At 44.3% G+C, this 25,488-nt stretch overlaps 1 protein-coding gene across 2 annotated transcripts in view; it reads left to right on the top strand.

Moving 5' to 3' along the window:
* The first annotated feature begins 1,616 nt into the window (after positions 1-1,616).
* IFT27 (intraflagellar transport 27) overlaps positions 1,617-25,488 on the top strand; it is an 81,776-nt gene continuing 57,904 nt past the window's right edge. The window contains exon 1 of one of the 2 annotated variants that reach the window (XM_056524086.1): positions 1,617-1,844. In XM_056524086.1, coding sequence (XP_056380061.1) covers positions 1,811-1,844 — 34 coding nt within the window. In that variant the 5' untranslated portion in view covers positions 1,617-1,810. The remainder of the gene's footprint in view (positions 1,845-25,488) is intronic. The other variant, XM_056524085.1, reaches the window with a different exon arrangement.

Raw genomic sequence — 25,488 nt, 5'->3', positions numbered from 1 at the left:
TGCTGCACACATTACACACACAGCACTGCTGCACACATTACACACACACAGCACTGCTGCACACATTACACACACAGCACTGCTGCACACATTACACACACAGCACTGCTGCACACATTACACACACAGCACTACTGCACACATTACACACACACAGCACTGCTGCATCCATTAGTACACACAGCACTGCTGCACACATTACACACACAGCACTGCTGCACACATTACACACACACAGCACTGCTGCATCCATTAGTACACACAGCACTGCTGCACACATTACACACACACACAGCACTGCTGCATCCATTAGTACACACAGCACTGCTACACACATTACACACACAGCACTGCTGCATCCATTACACACACAGCACTGCTACACACATTACACACACAGCACTGCTGCATCCATTAGTACACACAGCACTGCTGCACACATTACACACACAGCACTGCTGCATCCATTAGTACACACAGCACTGCTGCATCCATTAGTACACACAGCACTGATACACACATTACACACACAGCACTGCTGCATCCATTAGTACACACAGCACTGCTGCACACATTACACACACACACACACACACAGCACTGCTGCACACATTACACACACACACAGCACTGCTGCACACATTACACACACACACACAGCACTGCTGCATCCATTAGTACACACAGCACTGCTGCACACATTACACACACACACAGCACTGCTGCACACATTACACACACACACAGCACTGCTGCATCCATTAGTACACACAGCACTGCTGCACACATTACACACACACACAGCACTGCTGCATCAATTACACACACAGCACTGCTGCACACATTACACACACACACACAGCACTGCTGCACACATTACACACACACACACACACACACACAGCACTGCTGCACACATTACACACACACACACAGCACTGCTGCATCCATTAGTACACACAGCACTGCTGCACACATTACACACACACACAGCACTGCTGCACACATTACACATTACACACACACACACAGCACTGCTGCACACATTACACACAGCACTGCTGCATCCATTAGTACACACAGCACTGCTGCACACATTACACACACACACACAGCACTGCTGCACACATTACACACACACACACACACACACACACACAGCACTGCTGCATCCATTAGTACACACAGCACTGCTGCACACATTACACACACACAGCACTGCTGCATCAATTACACACACAGCACTGCTGCACACATTAGTACACACAGCACTGCTGCATCCATTACACACACAGCACTGCTGCATCAATTACACACACAGCACTGCTGCACACATTACACACACAACACTGCTGCACACATTAGTACACACATGATGCACATCCCGCAGTCCTTTCACAGCACACGCTGATATACAATCACCAGACATCACACATCATGAAGGACACAACAACCACCGATCTGTTACCATCTCACACAAACACTACAGCTACAGCATCAACACAACCAGAGCATAGCTCCGCCCACACAACAGTCTGAAGATCACGTGGTCATGGTCACCAAAGGTCCTTCCCTCACCACCATCTCTCACTTTCGAGCCTGACTCCTCCCCTACATGTGACTGATCACATGACCGTGACATCATCAAAGGTCCTTAAACCCTTGTTTTTTTTGTTGTTGCTATGGTAGCCGCAGCGTCTCTGCTCTCAGTATTTCGGAGGCGATAAGTGTGACAGCGGGTGTCTGTAACGTACATCACCGCGAAGGCAGACGGTACCGCGGGGAGATAGGGGCAGGAGAGGCCGGGAGCATGGTGAAGCTGTCCGCTAAGTGCCTGGTGGCTGGTGAGTCCTGATCACTCATTCATCTGTATTGTGCAGGCCAGTATATGTCACATGGTAATGGTGGCAGCTTGGACCCCCCACCAGAGAGAGAATACATGTCTATGTAGCAGGGAATGTAATATATACGGTATCACAGTGATCCCCAACCTGTGGCTCTCCAGCAGTTGCAAAACTTCAACTCCCAGCATGCCCTGACAGAATTGACTTTCTAGCTGTTGCAAAACTACAACTCCCAGCATGCCCTGACAGAAGTGACTTTCTAGCTGTTGCAAAACTACAACTCCCAGCATGCCTAGACCACAGTGACATTCTAGCTGTTGCAAAACTACAACTCCCAGCATGCCCTGACAGTAGTGGCTTTCTAGCTGTTGCAAAACTACAATTCCCAGCATGCCTAGACCACAGTGACATTCTAGCTGTTGCAAAACTACAACTCCCAGCATGCCAGGACAGCAGTTATTCTCTAGTTGTTGCAAAACTACAACTCCCAGCATGCCCTGACAGTAGGGACTTTCTAGCTGTTGCAAAACTTCAACTCCCAGCATGCCCTGACAGAAGTGACTTTCTAGCTGTTGCAAAACTACAACTCCCAGCATGCCTAGACCACAGTGACATTCTAGCTGTTGCAAAACTACAACTCCCAGAATGCCCTGACAATAGTGGCTTTCTAGCTGTTGCAAAACTACAATTCCCAGCATGCCTAGACCACAGTGACATTCTAGCTGTTGCAAAACTACAACTCCCAGCATGCCAGGACAGCAGTTATTCTCTAGTTGTTGCAAAACTACAACTCCCAGCATGCCCTGACAGTAGGGACTTTCTAGCTGTTTCAAAACTACAACTCCCAGCATGCCCGGACAGCAGTGATTCTTTAGTTGTTACAAAACTACAACTCCCAGCATGCCCTGACAGGAGTGACTTTCTAGCTGTTGCAAAACTACAAAGCCCAGCATGCCCTGACAGTAGTGACTTTCTGGCTGTTGCAAAACTACAACACCCAGCATGCCTGTCAGGCGGTCAGGGCATGCTGGGCATTGTAGTTTTGCAACAGCTAGAAGGTCACTACTATCAGGGCATGCTGGGCGTTGTAGTTTTGCAACAGCTAGAAGGTCACTACTGTCAGGGCATGCTGGGCGTTGTAGTTTTGCAACAGTCCCAGGTTGGGGATCACTGCTGTATGGTAATGGGGGCCTACAGGATGACATGAGGGTAGGTCGCAGAGATCATGAAAGGAGGTGGGTGACAGGCGAAGCGTTCGCTTACATCCCCCCCCACATCGCATTCTTCTCTGTCCTGAACCCTAGGACAACAATTCCTGAACGAGCGCTTTACCAGTACCCCACATTCTTTTTAGCCAGGCAGAGTTGTCATAAGGTGGCCTGTAGCTTTCTTGTCTGGCAATTATCGATGGGATCCCAGCTAGCAATGGCCGTACACATGAGATATTTTGCTTAGGACAGTAGTTGCGCGTTCTGACGTTCCGATGTATCGCAACATGCCCATAGAGAGGAAAAGACGGAACATAGTCCATTTGTGAGTAAACGGAGAGAGTTCAGAGAAGATACTAAACTAGTACATAGACGGCAGGATAAAACTTACCAGAAAAGGTTAAATGGTCCTAACATGTATTGGTGAAAGACAAAACAGAGGGGATATGATAGAAACCTTTATATACATAAAGGGAATCAACACGACAAAGGAGGAGAGATTTAAAAGAAGAAAAACTACCACAAGATTTTTTAAAAACCTGTGTAGAGGAAGAGTGGTGCAGTTGCCCATAGCAACCAATCAGATTCCTCCTTTCATGCTTCAGAGGCCTTCTTTAAAAATGAAAGAAGAGCTCTGATTGGTTGCTATGGGCAACTGCACCACTCTTTGATAATCACAGGTTTTGATAAAACTCCCTCTTAAATTAAGGGGGCATAGGTTAATGGTAGGGTCATACATAAGGTTTGGAGGCGGAGCCAGCGTGTTCCCAGTCATGCCTGCGCATTGGCCCCGCCTCCAAACCTAACTGCACACACAGGACTGCTGCAGGTAGCCCTGTTTGTCTGCCCATAGGAGAATATGCAGCGGATTTCGCACAGCGTGAAATACGCTGCGTATACACTATGTTTGATCTGTCAACACAGTTGTTTTTCAGTCTGTTTCATCCCAGTATTTTTGTGGGACACACAAAACATTTATTGTGGCAACCGATAGAATGCATTCAGGATGTTCATATCTATGGAAATACCACACGCTACGTCAGGACACCTCTTTTTTGGCATATAGCATTTTTGTTTTTTTGCAGGACCAATTGTACTTCATTTTAGCATAAAATAAACTGCATGACCGAAAAAAATGACTCGGGGGCTAAAATTGAAAAAGACTCCCCTTTCTATAAATTTTGAGGGGTCTTGTTTTTGGGGCATACACTGTGCAGTAGAATCGACAAGTTAGGCTACATTGACACTACCGTTGCGCCCCGTCAAGAGCGGCTATTAAACTTTAAAACAAAATGTATTTATTTATTTTTTTGACAGCTGTCATTTCAACAAGGCACAATGGGAAACAGCGGGTCCCGATAGACCCTATTATAATCAATGAGGTCCGTCGGGCGCCGCTGTTTTTCAGCGGACGTACCGTGATAACGGTAGTGTGAAAGGGGCCTTAGCTGTATTCTGCAGGGCAGTGCGATTATAGCGATACCAAATTTATATAGTTTTAAATTAATTATTATTATTATTTCAACCATCCTGTGACACCAATAATGTAAATCCTTTTGGGGAGCATGTTTGTTTATAGATCTGTCTTGTGGAAAGACAAGCCAGGTGGGGAGAGAAGTGCTCAGCTGCAGGCTTCTCCCGCCTCGTTCTAGCTATCACTTCGAGCTATTTTTACCAATCAAAACTTCTGAGATGTCTCTACAACATAATAAAAGCTTTTTTCATGACACAGCCCATTTATGATTGTGATTTGTAACCCACCGGTGGATGACTGTGCTGAGCCACCACTGGGAGAAGTGATGTCATCAGGAGACCTGCTGCTGAAATGGGACTGCTACTCAAGCTCCATTCACATTACATTTTAGTGCCTAAATTGGAAAAGCCTCCTGTATACATGCCAAACATGTCCATAAGGGTCCAATGCCAGATTGAAGCCAAAAGCTTATCCTTTGTCCTCATCTGACCAGTTATAATTCATCATTCCATATAAAAATAGAGTATGGAATAATACAGTGGTATTATTTCCTTTGTTCCTTTCATTATAAAAAAATAAAAAAATTTTGCAATGTTGCAAGGGTATGTCAGAGATTTTGATCGGTCAGGGTCTGAGTATATATTTTCTAACCAGGATGCCTCCAGCTCTTGCAAAACTACAAGTCCCAGCATTCCCAGGCAGCCTTTCAAGAATGAACATCGTTGAAAAGCTAGTAATCGATTCCTAAGGCTCTATAATTTAATCCCAAAATAAGAAAAAAATAAATGAATATTAAAGAAAAATGACAATACGTAAAGCAGACAAAGCCAGTCCCTGCATAAAGGGTAGGGTCACACACAGCGCTTATGCAGCGTATTTGAAGCTGCTAAGCAACGGGGAATATGCTGTGAATGGGTTAGGAGCAGACTCACGGGGCTTTCCCCTATGTGTCCGCTATAAGGTTTGACGTAGGGCCGCGCGTCACAGTTACGTTGGTGTGCTCGGCCCACCTCTGAACCTTACTACACACACAGGGATGTGGCGGGAAAAATCTGTCTCATAGCGAATATGCAGATTTCTCACAGTGTTGAATACGGTTTATGATCCAACCTTAAAGGGGTACTCCGCCCCTAGACATCTTATCCCCTATCCAAAGGATAGGGGATAAGATGTCAGATCGCCGCGGTGCCGCTGCTGGGGACCCCGGGGATCGCTGCTGCAGCACCCCGCTATCATTACTGCGCAGAGCGAGATCGCTCTGCAGGTAATGACGGGCAATACAGGGGCCGGAGCATTGTTACGTCACGGCTCCGCCCCTCGTGACATCACGGCCCGCCCCCGTAAATACAAGTCTATGGGAGGGGGTGTGGCGGTCGTCACGCCCCCTGCCATAGACTTGCATTAAGTGGATGGGCCGTGATGTCATGAGGGGCAGAGCCATGATGTCATGCTGCTCGGGCCCCTGTATCGCCCATCATTACGCACAGAGCGAACTCGCTCTGTGCAGTAATGATGGCGGGGAGCCGCAGCGGCGATCCCTGGGGTCCCCAGCAGCGGGACCGCGGCGATCTAACATCTTATCCCCTATCCTTTGGATAGGGGATAAGATGCCAGGGGCGGAGTACCCCTTTTACAGTGAGAAATAGGTGCTGGAAGCTGTTAATAACTTTATACATAGAAGACTAGGGCTTCTTCATGGTCCTGTACAGAACACACAGGCCCTGATTTACTATTGTGAACCTACCTGTCTTCTTTTCGGGTTGTTTGTCAAAATGTGATGAGTGCGCCACAAATTCTTTCTGCACCAAAACCACCCAAAAGGGGAGTGACCAGTCAGAAAGGGAGTGTAGCCAGACGGACAAAGGGCATGCTCTCACAACCGACCTGTTTACTATTGAATTCCCACAAAATCCTGTGAATAAAAAAGGACGACCCCTGTACCTCCGGTACCTTACCCTACTCTCACTAGGGCTATAGTGATACAGGGGTAAGGTGATAGGGGTAATGGGGGTCGCCCTTTTTAGGGCAATTGCACCAATTACGTACCAACCACTTAGGGAAGCAGTGGAAGGGTAGCTGATTTAGGGGATCCACTTTTCTAAGATTCATTTGTTCCCTAAGGGATAGTGAGGGAATACTAGGTCAAGGAGCTGATAACTTCCCCCTACAGATAACCATTGTTATCAATCCCTCCATACATTACCTTGATTTACACAAATGCCATAACATTTGAGAGAAATAATTTAGTAGTGGCATCTCTACTATGTTTGCTGAACAGTGGACTTCTGCTATTTGGGGTCACATTTTAATGGTAATAAAGAATAGTTCTATTTTTGTATGTCTTACCCCAGGTTTTAAAATGTGATAGTCCGTAGTGAATAGAGAAAAGAAAAGAGGGCACCGCAACTATAATCAACGTGGGTGAAAAAGGGTTGCCAAAAAACTAGAGATCAAGCAACAAGAAAAAAGCTGGCAACCATGAGTAATGCACACCAACATATGTAAATAAAGTAATAAATACACATTGGGAGGGATTTATCAAAGGATTTATGTTTTTTTTTTCACGTAACTTTGGCGCAATATGTATTTTTTTTTGGCGCATCTTCTCCACTGTCATTTTTACAACTTTCTCAAAATCACACGGCCCTGTGTGTGATTTTAACTTTAGTCAGTAATCCATCCTTTGCGCCAATCGATCTTTGGCACAATTTTGGCGCAAATCCCCGCCAAGAAATTTTGCACATGGAAAACACACTTAGCAATGTCAGAAAATGTAAAGGCGTCAAAATACATAAAACATTTTTTTTGGTGAAAGTAGCGACGCCTCCAGGGCTGCTCAATACTATCCTGCGACATAGTTGTCTCTGAGGAACCTTCACCCCCCGTTGAGCCAACATTGGACATGGCCACACAGGTTCAGGAAAGGTAAGCACTAAAGCAGTGGTCTCCAACCTGCGGACCTCCAGATGTTGCAAAACTACAACTCCCAGCATGCCCGGACAGCCAACGGCTGTCCGGGCATGCTGGGAATTGTAGTTTTGCAACATCTGGAGGTCTGCAGGTTTAAGACCACTGCACTAAAGTAACAAAAAAAAAAAACTACCCAAGTTGAAAATAAAATCCATTTCACATGGTGGCTATAAACCCCACAAAAGAAAATAACTCATGTCGCTTGTTGATATACTGCAGGAGGGACTCCGAAATGGCTGCTCTACAGGGTAAAATCCGCGTCCTCTATGGGGGTAAGTTCTGTGTAAAAGGCGCTGTGAACAGCTGATTTCAACATTTGAGCCAAAATTACTAACCACTTGCACCAAATGATAAATTTGGTGCATGTCCACGAAAACCAAAGTGAAAAAAAAGGGTAAAAAGAAACTGTCAACAGGCAAAATTGATAAATAATACCCACAATTAAAAACACTTAAAAACACATATAAGTATACAGAGCATAGGAATATAATCCTACCTCAACCCCCTAGCTCATGCTCAATAGCATACAGAGGTGAAGACAGTCCCATATGCCTATAAATGAAAGACGCCAGAACCTACAGTACCTACACAGATGTTAGTAGGCAGTGATAGCCCCAAAACATACCGGGGGAGATTTATCAAAACCTGTGCAGAGGAAAACTTGCCCAGTTGCCCATAGCAACCAATCAGATTGCTTCTTTCATTTTTAACAAGGCCTCTGCAAAATGAAAGAAGCGATCTGATTGGTTGCTATGGGCAACTGGGCAACTTTTCCTTTGCACAGGTTTTGATAAATCTCCCCCACCATGTGTATATATAAAGTGTCCAGTGCAAAAATAGTAATGGATAATAATAAAGATATAAATATACCCAAAAAAATAATAAATATATATACGTGTCCAATGTGTCCACAAATAATAGTATAAATAATAACACTAAGGGGGAGATTTATCAAAACCTGTGCAGAGGAAAGTTGCCCATAGCAACCAATCAGATCGCTTCTTTCATTTTATATAGGCCTTGTTAAAATTGAAAGAAGCGATCTGATTGGTTGCTATGGGCAATGTTTCCTCTGGACAGGTTTTGATAAATCTCCCCCTATGTTCCTATTCTGATTACAATAACCACTGTGCAAACAATCTAGCAAATACCCATGGTAAGTATAGTGTCTAGATACAAGATGAAACCCAAGCTCTGGCAATAGAAATGAACCAAGTATAATTACGGCTTCACCAAGAGTTAGGGGGATGGGGGGGGCCGCTTGCTTTGGTTTATGTCAATAAAAGTGTATTTATTACTTTATTTACATATGCTGGTGTGCATTACTCATGGTTGCCAGCTTTTTTCTCATAGTGAATAGAGAGAAATCATGCAAATCTGAAACAACATTCCACATTTATAAAAACCCAACCCAACGCTAGTCCTGGCACAGGTAAAGAGCAGTACGCTACCGCACTATACCCCTACTAGACAGAAAATCAGTGCAGGCACTTCAACACTATCTTGTTGTTGTATGTTGATTCTGGTTTCACGATACAATGGTCCAAAAAGACCATTGTGTGTTGAAAATATTGTAATTTGAGGGATCACTTCACTTACCGTCCCTGAGATCCCCAAGGGAAATACCGCCCCACACTTCTGGGATTGGGGTCAGAACGAGGCATTGCCCAATTAGCCAATCAGTGGTGAGGCAGGACATTACAGCAGCAATGTCTTGTGCCACCTCCACACACTGGAAGTACGGAAGGTAAGTAAAGCTTTTTATATCTTTACCTCCTGCCAGAGCATGTTTCCAGAATAAAATTTCCCTGGACAACCCCCTTAAAGGGGTTTTAAATCTACTGGTGCCAGAAAGTTAAACAGATTTGTAAATCGCTTCTATTAAAAAATCTTAATCCTTCCAGTACTTTTTAGGGGCTGTATACTAAAGAGAAATATAAAAAAGAGATGCATCTCCTCTGATGTCATGACCACAGTGCTCTCTGCTGACCTCTGCTGTCCATTTTAGGAACTGTCCAGAGCAGCATATGTTTGCTATGGGGATTTTCTCCTGCTCTGGACAGTTCCTAAAATGGACAGCAGAGGTCAGCAGAGAGCACTGTGGTCATGACATCAGAGGAAATGCATTTATTTTTTGGATTTTTCTTTGGTATACAGCCCCTAAAAAGTACTGGGAGGATTAAGATTTTTTTTATAGAAGTGATTTACAAATCTTTCTGGCACCAGTTGATTTAAAAAAAATAGAAATAAAATTTTCCACAAGAGTACCCCTTTAATATCCTGCACAATTTATGTATTTCATTGTTCTATATAATGTTTTCTATAACTCCTCCAAGTGCTGCACAGAACTGCTCCCTGGAGTGTTTACAATTGCCTGAAATGTGTCCTGTAAATTGTATTACTTCCATATAATTCACATAGCATATCATATTGTACTATATACAGTATAAAGATGGAAGATGGCACTCCAGGTATGGTGTCCAAATAAAGTGTAGTTTATTGGTCCAAACACATACAGGTGATGCAACATTTCGACTTTGTCGAAACGTTGCATCACCTGTATCTTTATACTGTACTGGATTATAGTCCTGATTAAGCTTTGAGGACTGGCACCCACCTACTTATAAGGTTATTTCCCTTGTGCACTCTCCACATCTATATGTTTGGACTAATATTGTACTATGTGATTTTTTTCCAATATTATATCCATACTGGTTTTTGCAAGACTGTTTCCAGTGCCCTGTAGTCTGACTTTGATCCATGATCCAGTATAAACAATAGATATATTAGTTGTCGCCTTTTCATATACTCAGGATCTCCTTTGTATGAAGTGGTTCATGCTATGGTGGTCCTGATCTGTTCATGTATCATCTAGAATACTGATCACTTAATGGTGCTTCCCCAGTATTGTCCACAGTGGTTTAAGAGGCCAGATCTGTGGTGAACAACTGATCGCCAGGTCAGCTTTGTAACGGTCTTACCGTGACGGCAGAGAAGTGGATCCACTGTCCTTTGTGGACAGTGACTGAACCTTATCAGGGAGCGGAGTCTAAGGTGCTGCTGGTTTTCACCAGAGCCTGCCGCAAAGCGGCATGTACTTGCTGCGGCAGGTGGCACTCAGGTCGCTAACCCTGGCACGATCTGTCCACACAGGTTATATCGGCAATGGAGATAAAACGAAGTGAGGACGTAGCAGTGGTCAGCAGGCAGGCGGCAAAGGAGTAAGGTCAGGTCACTAGCAAGGAGGTCAGGATCACAGTAGGGAAACACATGGATGGATCTTACTGTAACAATCACGTTTCAGTCGACTGGAACACAGATGATAGTGGAATCTGCTGGACCTGTGTGGTAGATGACTCGGACCGTACCAGGAAGCAGAGTTTTCACCAAAGCCATCAATATCTGATCGGTGGGGTGCTGACACTGGACACCCCCACCAGTCAGTGGTTCAGCAGAACCATGGCACCCGCACTACACGGTGAATGTAGCCAGAAGCAGACAACTCAGTACATGCACTCGCTTACTGCAGCTGACCTACCATTTATTTCAATAGAAGCTAAGCTGCAGTAACCCTACTCTTATACTGTATATAGGAGGCCAGTAGGATATACAGTATCCTATGGACAGATCTCTACACACATTAATACCTTTCAAAACACAAAATTCCAACCGGCTACACCGACTCTGTCCACAACCCTTATAGTACATTGTATTAAGACAGTGTGTCTGGACATTTCCGAGAAATCATCTTTAGGCAACTTGATTTAGCAATATTGGCCCTGATTTACTATTGTAAACCCGACATGTTTTGTCGGATTGTGCGCCAGATTCTGTCTCATTGCGCCAGAAATTAAAAAACCCGACCCACTCAATTTTACAGAGAAAACCCAAAAAAGGGGCATGGCCCCGACATTTTCACAAAAAAACAACATTTTTACTAAGGTTTCCACAGAAAATGTGGTGGATTTCAGCTGAGGGAAAACCCTACAGATCAGAGCATGTGTAATAAAAAATAAAAACGTAGGGAAAAAAATTGTAGGGAATTAAAACCCACAAACAAAACGACACAACACACTTAGTAAATCAGGGCCAATGTATACAAAGAAAAATAATCAGTTGCACCTCATACCGTATAAAATATAACAACTTTTATTGTACCTTATAGAGATGAGCGAACTTACAGTAAATTTGATTCGTCACGAACTTCTCGGCTCGGCAGTTGATGACTTATCCTGTATAAATTAGTTCAGCTTTCAGGTGCTCCGGTGGGCTGGAAAAGCTGGATACAGTCCTAGGAAAGAGTCTCCTAGGACTGTATCCACCTTTTCCAGCCCACGGGAGCACCTGAAAGCTGAACTAATTTATGCAGGATAAGTCATCAACTGCCGAGCCGAGAAGTTCGTGACGAATCGAATTTACTGTAAGTTCGCTCATCTCTAGTACCTTATTCAAAAACAAACAATAATCACCTGAGATGTTTACAAAGATAAAGAAAAAACATCCTTCCATGTTTTACTTTAGGGATTTGTAGCTACCCGTATTGTGAAATATTTACTGATATAATTTACTACACTGGCTGTTTTTTCTTTATCTTTGTAAAAATTTCAGGTGATTGTTTGTTTGTTTTTTAATATGGAACAATAAAGGTTGTTATATTTTATATAGTATGAGGCGCAACTGATTATTTTTTCTTTGTATACAACACATTAATACCTGTGCACAGTATGCCACCCTTATCAGGATTGATGTCAGGGTACAAAGGGTTAAACGGTGAAAAGCGGAGACTTTGTTTTTTCCTAGGTGTAATGTAGCTGTCATTTACAGACACATGGAGACAAGTGCTGGATAGTTAGCAAGACGGACATACATTTCCATGCACAATGTGGTTCATTGAATAATCTGAAGAGATTAGAGCTGGGCGGTATACAGGTTCATACCGAATACCGGTGTGTTTTTGTCTTAAGATATGAATTTTTCACATACCGCGATGCCGTTTCCATAGCAACCAACTCCAATGCGTGATGGCGTAGAGAAATGTCCGGCCGCACACAGTCTCTGGGACGTGTAGTCCGAGCCGCACTGAGGACCCACGACCACCTGCCACTATACTGAGAGTTTTTTTGAACTTTACATGCTGGGAGTTGTAGTTTTGCAACAGCTGGAGGCACACTGGTTGCGAAACACTGAGTTAAGTAACTAACTCCCCATGTTTTGCAACCAGTGTGCCTCCAGCTGTTGCATAACTACAACCCCCAGCATGCACAGGCAACCAAAGGGCATGCTGGGAGTTTTAGTAGAATGCCTCCAGCTGTTGCATAACTACAAGTCCCAGCATGCCCTTTGGCTGTTCGGGCATGCTGAGAGTTGTAGGTTTTTGCAACAGCTGAAGTCGCACTGGTTGTAAAACACTGAGTTTGTTACCTAAATCAGTGTTTCATAACCAGTGCCACACCAGCTATTGCAAACTACAACTCCCAGCATTAACTGACTGTACATGCTGGGAGTGGTAGTTTTGCAACAACTGGAGGCACACTGGTGGCGAAACACTGAGTTAAGTAACAAACTCTGTTTTGCAACCAGTGTGCCTCCAGCTGTTGCATAACTACAACCCCCAGCATGCACGGACAGCCAAAGGGCATGCTGGGAGTTGTAGTTTTGCAACAGCTGGAGGTTTGTTCTCCTTTTGAAGGTACAGGATACATTCACACAGGCGGGGGTTTACAGTGAGTTTCTCGCTGCAAGTTTGAGATGCAGCAAATTTTCAGCAGAAAACTCTGTGAACCCCCGCCCGTATGAATGTACCCTAAAAACACTACACTACACTAACACAAAATAAAAATTAAAACACTACATATACATAAACCCCTACACAGTCCCCCCCCCCCCCCCCCCAATAAAAATGAGAGACATCTGGTACGGCACTGTTTCCAAAACGGAGCCTCCAGCTGTTGCAAAACAACAACTCCCAGGATTGCCGGACAGCCATTGACTGTCCAGGCATGCTGGGAGTTTTGCAACAGCTAGAGGCACCCTGTTTGGGAAACACTGCCGTCAGGTATTTTTGATATCGGAGGCAAGTGTAATTCTTGCATCTGGGTCCGTCCCATGCAAATCCCTAATTTAGGCCTCAAATGTTCATGGAGCTCTCTCACTTCGGAGCCCTGTCGTATTTCAAGGCCACATATGGGGTATTTCCGTACTCTGGAGAAATTGCGTTACAAATTTTTGGCGGCATTTTCTCCTTTTACCCCTTATGAAAAGGTACAGTTGAGGTCTAAACTTGCATGTTATTGTAAATTAAAAAAAAAATTTTACACTAACATACTGGAGTTGCCCCATACTTTTAATTTTCACAAGAGGTAAAAGGAAAAAAAGACCTCCAAAATTTATAACCCAGTTTCTCCTGAGTATGAAAATACCCCATATGTTGGCGTAAAATGCTCTGCGGACGTACAACAAGGCTCAGGAGTGAGAGCGCACTATGTACATTTAAGGCCTAAATTGGTGATTTGCACAGGGATGGCTGATTTTACAGCGGTTCTGACATAAACGCAAAAAAATAATTACCCACATGTGACCCCATTTTGGAAACTACACTCCTCATGGAATGTAACAAGGGGTATAGTGAGCCTTAACACTCCACAGGTGTTTGTTGAAATTTCGTTAAAGTTGGATGGGAATATGAAAGAATATATATATTTCACTAAAATGCTGGTGTTACCCTAAATTTTGCATTTTCACAAGGCAAAATAGGAAAAATGCCCCCCAAAATGTGTAACCCTGTTTCTTCTGAGTAAGCACATACCTCATATGTGGATGTAAAGTGCTCTGCGGGTGCACTACAATGTTCAGAAGAGAAGGAGCGCCATTGGGCTTTTGGAGAGAAAATTTGTCCGGAATTGAAGGCCACGTGTGTTTACAAAGCCCCCATAGTGCCAGAACAATTGACCCCCCCACACACAAATGTGACCCCATTTTGGAAACTACACCCCTCATGGAATGTAATAAGGGGTACAGTGAGCATTTACACCCCACTGGTGTCTGACAGATTTTTGGAGCAGTGGTCCGTGAAAATGAAAAATGTAATTTTTCATTTGCACAGCCCACTGTTCAAAAGATCTGTCAAACGCCAGTGGGGTGTAAATACTCCCTGCACCCCTTATTACATTGCATGAGGGGTGTAGTTTCCAAAATGGGGTCACATGTGGGGGTCCACTGTTCTGGTACCATGGGGGCTTTGTAAACGCACATGGCCTCCGACTAGTTCGCCCACAGAGGGGGTATTTCCATACTCAGAAGAAATGGGGTTGCACATTTTGGGGGGGCATTTTCTCCTATTACCCCTTGTAAAAATTTAAAATTTGGGGAAAAAAAACAACAGCATTTTAGTGGAAAAAATAAATTTCATTTACACATCTGACTTTACCGAAAAGTCATCAAAAAGGGATTCTCTCCTTTTTCCCCCTTGTAAAAATTCAAAAAAAATGGCTCTAAAAGAACAGGCGAGTGTAAAAAATGAAGATTTTGAATTTTCTCCTTCACTTTGCTGCTATTCCTGTGAAACACCTAAAGGATTAACAAACTTACTGAATGTCATTTTAAATACTTTGATGGGTGAAATTTCACAGAAATGAAATTTCACAGAAAAGACCCTCAAATCCACTTCAAACTTTAGATTTTGAATTTGGATTTTGAATTTTTTGTGAAAATTTTGAAGATTGCTGCTATACTTCAAAGGCCCTCTAATGTTTTCGAAAAGTAAAAACATGTCAACTTTATGATGCCAACATAAAGTAGAAATATTGGATTTGTGAATCAATATATAATTTATTTGGAATGTCCATTTTACTTACAAGCAGAAAGTTTCAAAGTACTGAAAAAACGATCTCGGAATCAGAATTAAAGGTAAAAGCAGCTCCGAGTTATTAATGCATTAAGTCAGAGTGGTCAGAATTGCCAAAAGGGCTGAGTCCTTTAGGTGAATATGGGCTGAGTCCCTAAGGGGTTAAAGAATTTTATTTGCAAATTATGGTGGAAAATAAGTATTTGGTCTATAACTAAAGTTCATCTCAATACTTTGTTATATATACGCTTTGTTGGCAATGACAGAGGTCAAACTTTTCTGTAAGTCTTCACAAGGTTTTTACACATTGGTATTTTGACCCATTCCTCCATGCAGATCTCCTCTAGAGCAGTGATGTTTTGGGGCTGTCGATGGGCAACTCGCTTTCAACTCCCTCCAAAGGTTTTCTATGGGGTTGAGATCTGGAGACTGGCTAGACCACTCCGGGACCTTGAAATGCTTCTTACGAAGCCACTCCTTCATAGCCCTGGCTGTGTGTTTGGGATCATTGTCATGCTGAAAGACCCAGCTACGTTTCATCTTGCACTTGCTCATAGAAGGAGGTTTTCACTCAAAATCTCACGATCCATGGCCCCATTTATTCTTTCCTTTACACGGATCAGTCATCCTGGTCCCTTAGCAGAAAAACAGCTCCAAAGCATGATGTTTCCACCCCCATGCTTCAAATTTGGTATGGTGTTCTTTGGATGCAACTCAGCATTCTTTCTCCTCCAAACACGACGAGTTGAGTTTTTACCAAAAAGTTCTACTTTTGTTTAATCTGACCGTATGACATTCTCCCAATCCTCTTCTGGATCATCCAAATGCTCTCTAGCAAACTTCAGACGGGCCCCGGACATGTACTGGCTTAAGCAGGAGGACACGTCTGGCACTGCATGATTTGAGTCCCTGACGGCATAGTGTGTTACTGATGGTAGCTTTTGTTACTTTGGTCCCAGCTCTCTGCAGGTCATTCACTAGGTCTCCCTGTGTGGTTCTGGGATTTTTGCTCACCGTTCTTGTGATCATTTTGACACCACGGGGTGAGATTTTGTGTAGAGCCCCAGATCGAGGGAGACTATCAGTGGTCTTGTATGTCTTCCATTTTCTAATAATTGCTGGCACAGTTGATTTCTTCACACTAAGCTGCTTGCCTATTGCAGATTCAGTCCTCTCAGCCTGGTGCAGGTCTACAATTTTGCTTCCGGTGTCCTTCGACAGCTCTTTGGTCTTGGCCATAGTGGAGTTTGGAGTGTGACTGAGGTTGTGGACAGGTGTCTTTTATACTGATAACAAGTTCAAACAGGTGCCATTAATACAGGTAACGAGTGGAGGACAGAGGAGACTCTTAAAGGGGTACTCCGGTGTAAAACAGATTTGTAAATTACTTCTATTAAAAAATCTTAATCCTTCCAGTGCTTATTAGCAGCTAAATACTACAGAGGAAATTATTTTCTTTTTGGAACACAGTGCTCTCTGCTGACATCACGAGCACAGTGCTCTCTGCTGACATCTCTGTCCATTTTAGGAACTGTCCAGAGCAGCATATGTTTTCTATGGGGATTTTCTCCTACTCTGGACAGTTGACAGAGATGGTGGTCATGATGTCAGCAGAGAGCTCTGCGTTCCAAAAAGAAAATAATTTCCTCTGTAGTATTCAGTAGCGAATAGTACTGGAAGGATTAAGATTTTTTAATAGAAGTAATTTACAAATCTGTTTAACCTTCTGGTACCAGTTGATAAAGAAAAAAAAGTTTTCCACCGGAGTACCCCTTTAAAGAAGAAGTTACAGGTCTGTACCAAATACTTATTTTCCACCATAATTTGCAAATAAATTCTTCAACCCCTTAAGGACATAGGGCGTACGCCCTGACGCCCTGGTACTTAAGGACCAAGGACGTACCTGTACGCCTGTGGGAATTCCGGTGCTCGCTGCAAATTGCCGATCAATGCCACCTCCTCCTATCCCCTGCGATTGGGGGGGTCAAATCGCAAGGCGGCGGGGCGGCAGTTGAGATCCCCGCCATTCCCGCCCCTGGAAGTCCGGGCAGAGTGGGGGAAGATGGCTGCGGGGGCTGTCGAAGTGTGGGGGGGGGACCGGCAGCAGATACCTGGAAGACCCCAGGGAACGGCGAGTGGAGCAGGCCACTTGGAGGACCGGCAGGCAGAGGCAGCAGTGAAGATCGCTGTAAAGTGATCTTCACTGCTGCTTCTAGGCGTTTCAGAACTACAACTCCCAGCATGCCCAGACAGCCTTTGGCTGTCTGGGCATGCTGGTAGTCGTAGTTTTGCAACATCTGGAGGGCCACAGTTTGGAGACCACTGTGCAGTGGTCTGCAAATGGTGTCCTTTCAACTGTTACAAAACTATAACTTTCAGAATGCCCAGACAGTCCAGGCATGCTGGGAGTTGTAGTTCTGTAACATCTGGCCCTTCAGATTTTGCCGTGCTCCGACTCCCAGCATGTTTGGGCAGTCTGGGCATGCTTGGAGTTGAAGTTTTGCAAAATCTGGAGGGCTACAGTTTGGACACTAATACACAGTGGTATTCAAACTGTTCTCCTCCAGTTGTTGCATAACTACAACTCCCAATATGCCCTTCGGCTGTTTGGGCATGTTGGGAGTTGTAGTTTTGCAACAACTGGAGGCAGACTGGTTGGGGAAACACTGAGCTAAGTAACAAACTGTGTTTTGCAACCATTGTGCCTCCAGCTGTTGCATAATTACAACCCGCAGCATGCACAGACAGCCAAAAGGCATTCTGGGAGTTGTAGTTTTGCAACAGCTGGAGGTTTGCACCCCCCCCCCCCCCCATGTGAATGTTCAGGGTACAGGATACATTCACACGGTCGGGTTTACAGTGAATTTCCAGCTGCAAGCTCAAACTCCCAGCGGGAAACTCGCTGTAAATCCCCATCCGTGTGAATGTACCCTAAAAACACTACACTACACTAACACAAAATAAAAAGTAAAACACTACATATACACACCCCCCTACACAATTACCTCACCCCCACCCCAGTAAAAATTAAAAACGTCACTGTTTCCAAAACGGAGCCTCTACTATTGCAAAACAACAACTCCCAGTATTGTCGGACAGCCATTGACTGTCCAGGAATGCTGGGAGTTTTGCAACAGCTGGAGGCACCCTATTGGAAACAATGCCATAGGGTATTTTTGGTATCGGAGGCAGGTGTAATTCTTGCATCCGGAAAAACCATTTTAGTGGAAACGTTTTTTTTCATTTACATATACGACTTTACCAAAAAGTCGTCAAACACCTGTGGGGTGTTAAGGCTCACTGTACCCCTTGTTATTTTCCTTGAGGGGTGTAGTTTCCAAAATAGTATGCCATGTGGGTTGTTGTTTTTTTTTTTTTTGTGCTGTTATGGCATCATAGGGGCTTCCTAAATGCGACATGCCCCCCAAAAACCATTTCACCAAATTCACTCTCCAAAATCCTATTGTCGCTTCTGATCCTTACCCTTTGTAAAAATTCTAAAACTGGGTCTAGAAGAACATGTTAGTGTAAAAAATGAAGATTTTGAATTTTCTCTTTCACTTTGCTGCTATTCCTGTGAAACACCTAAAAGGTTAACAAACTTTCTGAATGTCATTTTGTATACTTTGAGGGGTGCAATTTTTTTATAATGGGGTCATTTATGGGCCCCTCAAATCCACTTCAAAACTGAGATGGTCCCTAAAATATTCTGATTTTGAAAATTTTGGGAAAAATTGGAAAATTGCTGCTGGACTTTGAAGCCCTCTGATGTCTTCCAAAAGTAAAAACATGTCAACTTTATGATGCAAACATAAAGTAGACCTATTGTATATGTGAATCAATATATCATTTATTTGGAATGTCTATTTTCTAGGGATGCACCAATATATCGGCGGCCGAAACATATCGGCCGAAAATAGCTATTTTGGGGAAATGCCGAAACAACAAAAAATTTGCCGATAAAGACCCACCTCCCCCCAAGACCATCCCAACTCACCATCTCCCGCTGGCCGATCCGCTCCGGGCCTCTGCAAGCTCCGCTTCCCGTATACCATCTACCAAATAGAAAAACCTGCTATTGGCTATTTCAAAATGCAATAGCCAATCGCAGGTTGGATTTTGGACCCGCCCTCTGCCTGCTGAAAGAGTAAGTTCTCCTTCAGGTCCGCTCCTCTGCAGATAGTGGGCGGGTCCAATAGCCAACCTGCGATTGGCTATTGCATTTTGAAATAGCCAATAGCAGGTTTGCTATTGTTTTCAATCAGGGCCGGCGCAACCCATAGACAGAATAGGCCGCTGCCTCCACACCCTGGTTGCCTGGTGACCAGCCAGGTCCATACCGCCCGCCAGCCTCTGGTTCCTTAGTAAAAGCCCCAAGGCCTACAGGGCTGAAGTTGGTGTGTCCTGGGACCGACCGCCTGGGGCCGAGAAACCCCGGGCACCATGCAGCCATGTATCCCTGGAAGTTGGAGCATAGCAGGTACCGGCATGGTGAAGGAGGGGTAGGGTTAGTGGCCTCACATGGGGCTGCAGCATGTGCACTGCGCTTGGCACTATCTCTGCTGCAGATTTTCAGGGCATGCTGGGTATAGTAGTCCATCAGCCATTGATTGTCAGCCTGTGTCTGACTCTATTGTTGTAATTTAATTTATTAAAGTGACAGGTACACTTGGGCTTTTATAAGGGGCTGTTGTGGTGTTTCCCAAACAGAGTACCTCCAGCTGTTGCAAAACTACAACTCCCAGCATGCTCTGACATGCTGGGAGTTGTAGTTTTGCAACAACTAGAGGCACTCTGAAGGTTTATTACAGTGTGTCACCCCAGTAGTACGGAGATTACATGAGGAGGAGGTTTGTTACAGTGTGTCACCCCAGTATTAAGGAGATTACATGAGGAGGAGGTTTGTTACAGTGTGTCACCCCAGTATTAAGGAGATTATATGAGGAGGAGGTTTGTTACAGTGTGTCACCCCAGTAGTAAGTATATTATATGAGAAGGAGGTTTGTTACAGTGTGTCACCCCAGTAGTAGGGTAAGGCGTGTCAAGGGGCGGAGTCAATGGGCGGCAAAATGAGCTTTTGCCTAGGGCGGCAAAAATCCTTGCACCAGCCCTGGCTGCATTTTACCAGAAGACGGGGAGAAGTCATTTTCTGTATCGGTTTCGGCCGGACATTTATTTTTTTATTTCGGTTTCGTTTCGGTTCTGAAATTTTCATTTCGGTGCACCTCTACTATTTTCCTTACAAGCAGAGAGCTTCAAAGTTAGAAAAATGCTAAATTTTCTAATTTTTAATCAAATTTTTTAATTTTTCTCCAAGAAATGATGCAAGTATCGACGAAAATGTACCACTACCATAAAGTAGAATATGGCACGAAAAAACAGTCTCGGAATAAAATTTATAAGTAAAAGCATCCCAGAGTTATTAATGCTTTAAGTGAAAGTGGTCAGATTTGCAAAGAATGCTTCTGTCCTTAGGGTCTTAATGGGCTCTGTCCCCAAGGGGTTAAAAAAATTATGTTTTCTAGGGGTTTTTTTGTTTCAAAAAAAGCTGCCACTAGGTGTCTCCCTACTTGTCCAGAGCACATTACCCCCCCCCCCCTCCCCCCATCTATTGCACAGACTTTGGACTCCCGCTGGCCTGGCAGAAGTCCAAAATCAGAGGGTGCAGTCTGATGTGCTGAGGGGGGGGGTGCAGCCTTAGCCAATCATAGCTCATTTCACACTGAACTGCTCTGGGCTGTGTGTAGCTCAGTGAGGGAGGAAGTTCTCCCCTTTTATGGCTTCAGATGATGTCACTCCTGCTGGGTAATGCCCCTTCCCAGTCTGTGAATCAGACTGAGACTGAGCAGAAAATACAGAGCAATGTCAAGGTAGAAAACAAAAAAAAATAATAAAAATAAAGGCAGGAGGTGGTTTATCATGATGGGGCAGTGAACTGGGAGGATGATAAAATTTAACAAGATCATGAGATGTACTCTTTAAGCATTGGCTGAATCCAAATGTTTCAGTGGCAGATGTTGTAGACAGAGGGATCAGACATGACTGATTCTTTTTATTTTCTTTGGGTGATAAGCCACTGCCAGTTAAGTCCGACAGTGACATGCAGAGTGCAGGCGCTGAACATTATACGCAGCTGTCACGTCCTGATGATGTGAGAGCTGTGCGTCCCTGGGGAGAGCTCTGCGCAGTGTAACTGGACATGCACCGGGCGCATGCACAGTTATACTGCGCAGAGCGCTCCCCGTGGACGCACAGCTCTCACATCATCAGGACTTAACAGCTGCGTATAATGTTCAGCGCCTGCACTCTGCATACAGGCGCAGCACTCATGGGGCGTGTGACTCGACGTGGAGTCACACGCCCCATGCACCTTTTCTCCCAGACCCAAAGTATGACTGTCGGTGGGGACACGCCTGCAGAGCGCATCTAAATGGGGTGAAATACAGGACTTTACAGGACGAAAACTCGGCGTCAAACCCAACAAAAAAATGTAAGTGACCCCTGTATGGACTTCTGTTCACCCACACTATAACCCAGTGGATTAGGTTTAGTGTGGGTGAACTTGCTGACAGTTTTCCTTTTAAACTCAGTTTTTCACAATTCCTGACATTTAGTCTTAGTACACATGCCCTCTCTGAGGTCAGTCAGGATCACTACTATATTCCAGCAATGTGAAATGTCAGAATAATACTAAAGACAATGATTTATTTCCGGTTCTGCTTTTCTTCCTTCACATTCCCAGTGGCTCCGAAGTTTACATACATGTGATTGATATTTGGTAGCATTTTGCCTTTATATTGTCTTATTTGGGTCACACGTTTTGGAGCATCACACAAGCTTCTCCACTACCTTTTACTTTGTTGTTCCTAAGTCATCTTGGCATTACTTTAGAAATATGCTTGGGGTCATTGTCCATTTGGAAGATCTGCATCCAAGTTTCTTGACTGATGTCTTGAGATGCATTATAAGGAAGGAAAATGATGTGCACCAGTCCCTAAAAAACATGATACTGCCCCTCCCCCTTTGCTTCACAGTTAATATCGTGATCTTTATTGTCCCCTTTTCGTCCATACTGAACGATAGTCATTATGGCCAAATAGTTCCATTTTTGTTTCATCAGACCAGATTAAATTTCTCCATAAACTAAGATATTTGTCCCCATGCACAGTTGTGAACCTTTTCTTTTTTGTGGCATTTTTGGGGCTTTGACTTTTTCCTTTCTAAGCGGCCTTTCAGTTTATGTCAATACAGGACGTGTCTTCATATAAATATAAAATGGGGCAAAAAAGTATTTAATTAGCCACCAATTGGGCAAGTTCTCGCACTTAAAAAGATGAGAGGCCTGTAATTTTTATCATAGGTATAACTCAACCATAAGAGACATAATGAGAAGAAAAAATCCATAAAATCACATTGTCTGATTTTTTTAAAATTTATGTGCAAGTTAGGGTGGAAAATAAGCATTTGGTCACTTACAAACAAGCAAGCTTTCTAGCTCTCACAGACCTGTAAGTTCTTTTTTAAGAGTCTCCTCTGTCCTCCACTTGTTATCTGTATTAATGGAACCTGTTTGAACTTATCAGTATAAAAGACACCTGTCCACAACCTCAAACATTCACACTCCAAACTCCACTATGGCCAAGACCAAAGAGATGTCGAAGGACACCAGAAACAAAATTGTAGACCTGCACCATGCTGGGAAGACTCAATCTGCAATAAGCAAGCAGCTTGTGTGAAGAAATTAACTGTGGCAGCAATTATTAGAAAATGGAAGACATACAAGACCACTGATAATCCCCCTCGGATCTGGAGCTCCACACAAGATCTTACCCCGTGGTGTCAAAATGATCACAAGAACGGTGAGCAAAAAATCCCAGAACCACACGGGGGACCTAGTGAATGACCTGCAGAGAGCTGGGATCAAAGTAACAAAGGTTACCATCAGTAACACACTATGCCGCCAGGGACTCAAATCATGCAGCGCCAGACGTATCCCCCTGCTTAACCCACTACATGTCCGGGCCTGTCTGAAGTTTGCTAGATAGCATTTAAATTATCCAGAAGAGGACTGGGAGAATGTCATATGGTCAAATGGAACCAAAGTAGAACTTTTTGGTAAAAACTCAGCTCGTCGTGTTTGGAGGAGAAAGAATGCTGATTTGCATCCAAAGAACACCATACCTACTGTGAAGCATGGGGGTGGAAACATCATGCTTTGGGGCTGTTTTTCTGCTAAGGGACCAGGACGACTGATCCATGTAAAGGAAAGAATGAATGGGGCCATGTATCGTGAGATTTTGAGCGAAACCCCCCTTCCATCAGCAAGGGAATTGAAGCTGAAACATGGCTGGGTCTTTCAGCATAACAATGATCCCAAACACACCGCCCGGGCGACGAAGTAGTGGCTTTGTAAGAAGAATTTCAAGGTCCTGGAGGGGCCTAGCTAGTGCTGGGCGGTATACCGGTTCATACCGAATACCAACATTTTTTACCTGCACGATATGAATTTTACCCATACCGCAATATCGGTTGGACCCTCTCTCCCCCCCCCCGCCCCGCCCCTCGAATGAGTGCATTATCCGCCACAGCGCACTGTCCCCACAATTGGGAACTAATCATATGTGACCCGCAAGCGCTGTTCTGCTTTTCTTCCACCCCCCAATGAATTATGAGCTGTGCTGTCCCCACATCATGTCACCCGCAAGAGCTCCTCTGCTCATCCTCCTATGAGTTGCAGGCCGCCGGCGCTGAAAATCTGTACTGTACTACAAATAACGTTGCCCAATAAAATGAACTTGAACTCCCCTTCCGACGTTCCCCGTTACCGGCCACATGGTCCCTCCGCTGCGGTCATGGGGATGGGAACATCACAGAGCCATCAGCCTATCACCGGCCGCAGCGATGTCCCGCCTCGGCCGCTGATAGGCTGAGCCCACTGTCATTTAAGGAGCAGGCCAGCTCCATACATGACAGTGTGCTCAGCCTATCACCGGCCGCAGCGATGACTTTCCCGGCCCAAGGAAACAGCAAGAAGACAGCAGCGCAGGACAGTGAAGATGGTACCAGAGCAATGGGGGAACGTAGGCAGTTTAGTTAAAGTTTATTTTGCTTATTTTTGCAGCCCGGGAAACGTTATTTGTAGTACAGTACAGATTTCTAGTGCCGGCGGCCCACAACTCATAGGAGGATGAGCAGAGGGACCGCTTGCGGGTGACATGATGTGGGGACAGCACAGCTGATAATTCATTGGGGGGTGTTGGAAGAGAAGCGGTGCCCAGGACACATGGAGGGGAGAATACTGTTAAATACCGTGGAACCGCCATCACTTACAAAAATACCTTGAGACACGTTTTTGCTCATACCGCCCAACTCTAGGCCTAGCCAGTCTCCAGATCTCAAGCCCATAGAAAACCTTTGGAGGGTGTTGAAATTCTGTGTTGCCCAGTGACAGCCCCAAAGCATCACTGCTCTAGAGGAGATCTGCATAGAGAAATGGGCCAAAATACCAGCAACAGTGTGTGAAAACCTTGTGAAGATTTACAGAAAACATTTGACCTCTGTCATTGCCAACAAAGGGTATATAACAAAGTATTGAGATGAACTTTTGTTATTGACCAAATACTTTTTTTCCTCCATAATTTGCAAATAAATTCTTAAAAAATCAGACAATGTGATATTATGGATTTTTTTTCTCATTATGCCTCTCATAGTTGAGGTATACCTATGATGAAAATTACAGACCTCTCTTCTTTTTAAGTGGGAGAACTTACACAATTGGTGGCTGACTAAATACTTTTTTTTTTCTCCCACTGTAGATGAGTTTGTACCTGTGGCCTCCAGCATCTTCACAGAATAATGTGCTGTTTGATTGATTTTGCCTTTTTTTTTGCTCCTCAGTTTAGTAATCTCTAGGAGACCATATATGTCTCCTTCCAGAGCAGTATGATGGCTACTTGGTGCCATGGTGGTTTAAAGGGGTATTTTGGCCAAATACATCTTATCCCCTATCCAAAAGATAGGGGATAGGATGTCTGATCACAGGTTGGCCGCCACTGGGACCCCTCGTGATCTCTGTGAAGCATCTGCATTTTATGCGGGGCTGCGTCTCCAGTCTCGGAAACTTGTTTCCGGTACTGGAGACGTGATGTC

This window comes from Hyla sarda, chromosome 6 (assembly GCF_029499605.1).
Source record: "Hyla sarda isolate aHylSar1 chromosome 6, aHylSar1.hap1, whole genome shotgun sequence".
In the NCBI taxonomy this organism is placed as follows: domain Eukaryota; kingdom Metazoa; phylum Chordata; class Amphibia; order Anura; family Hylidae; genus Hyla; species Hyla sarda.
Note: the sequence above shows the minus strand (reverse complement) of the source record. Positions and strands in the feature narration are given on the sequence as shown.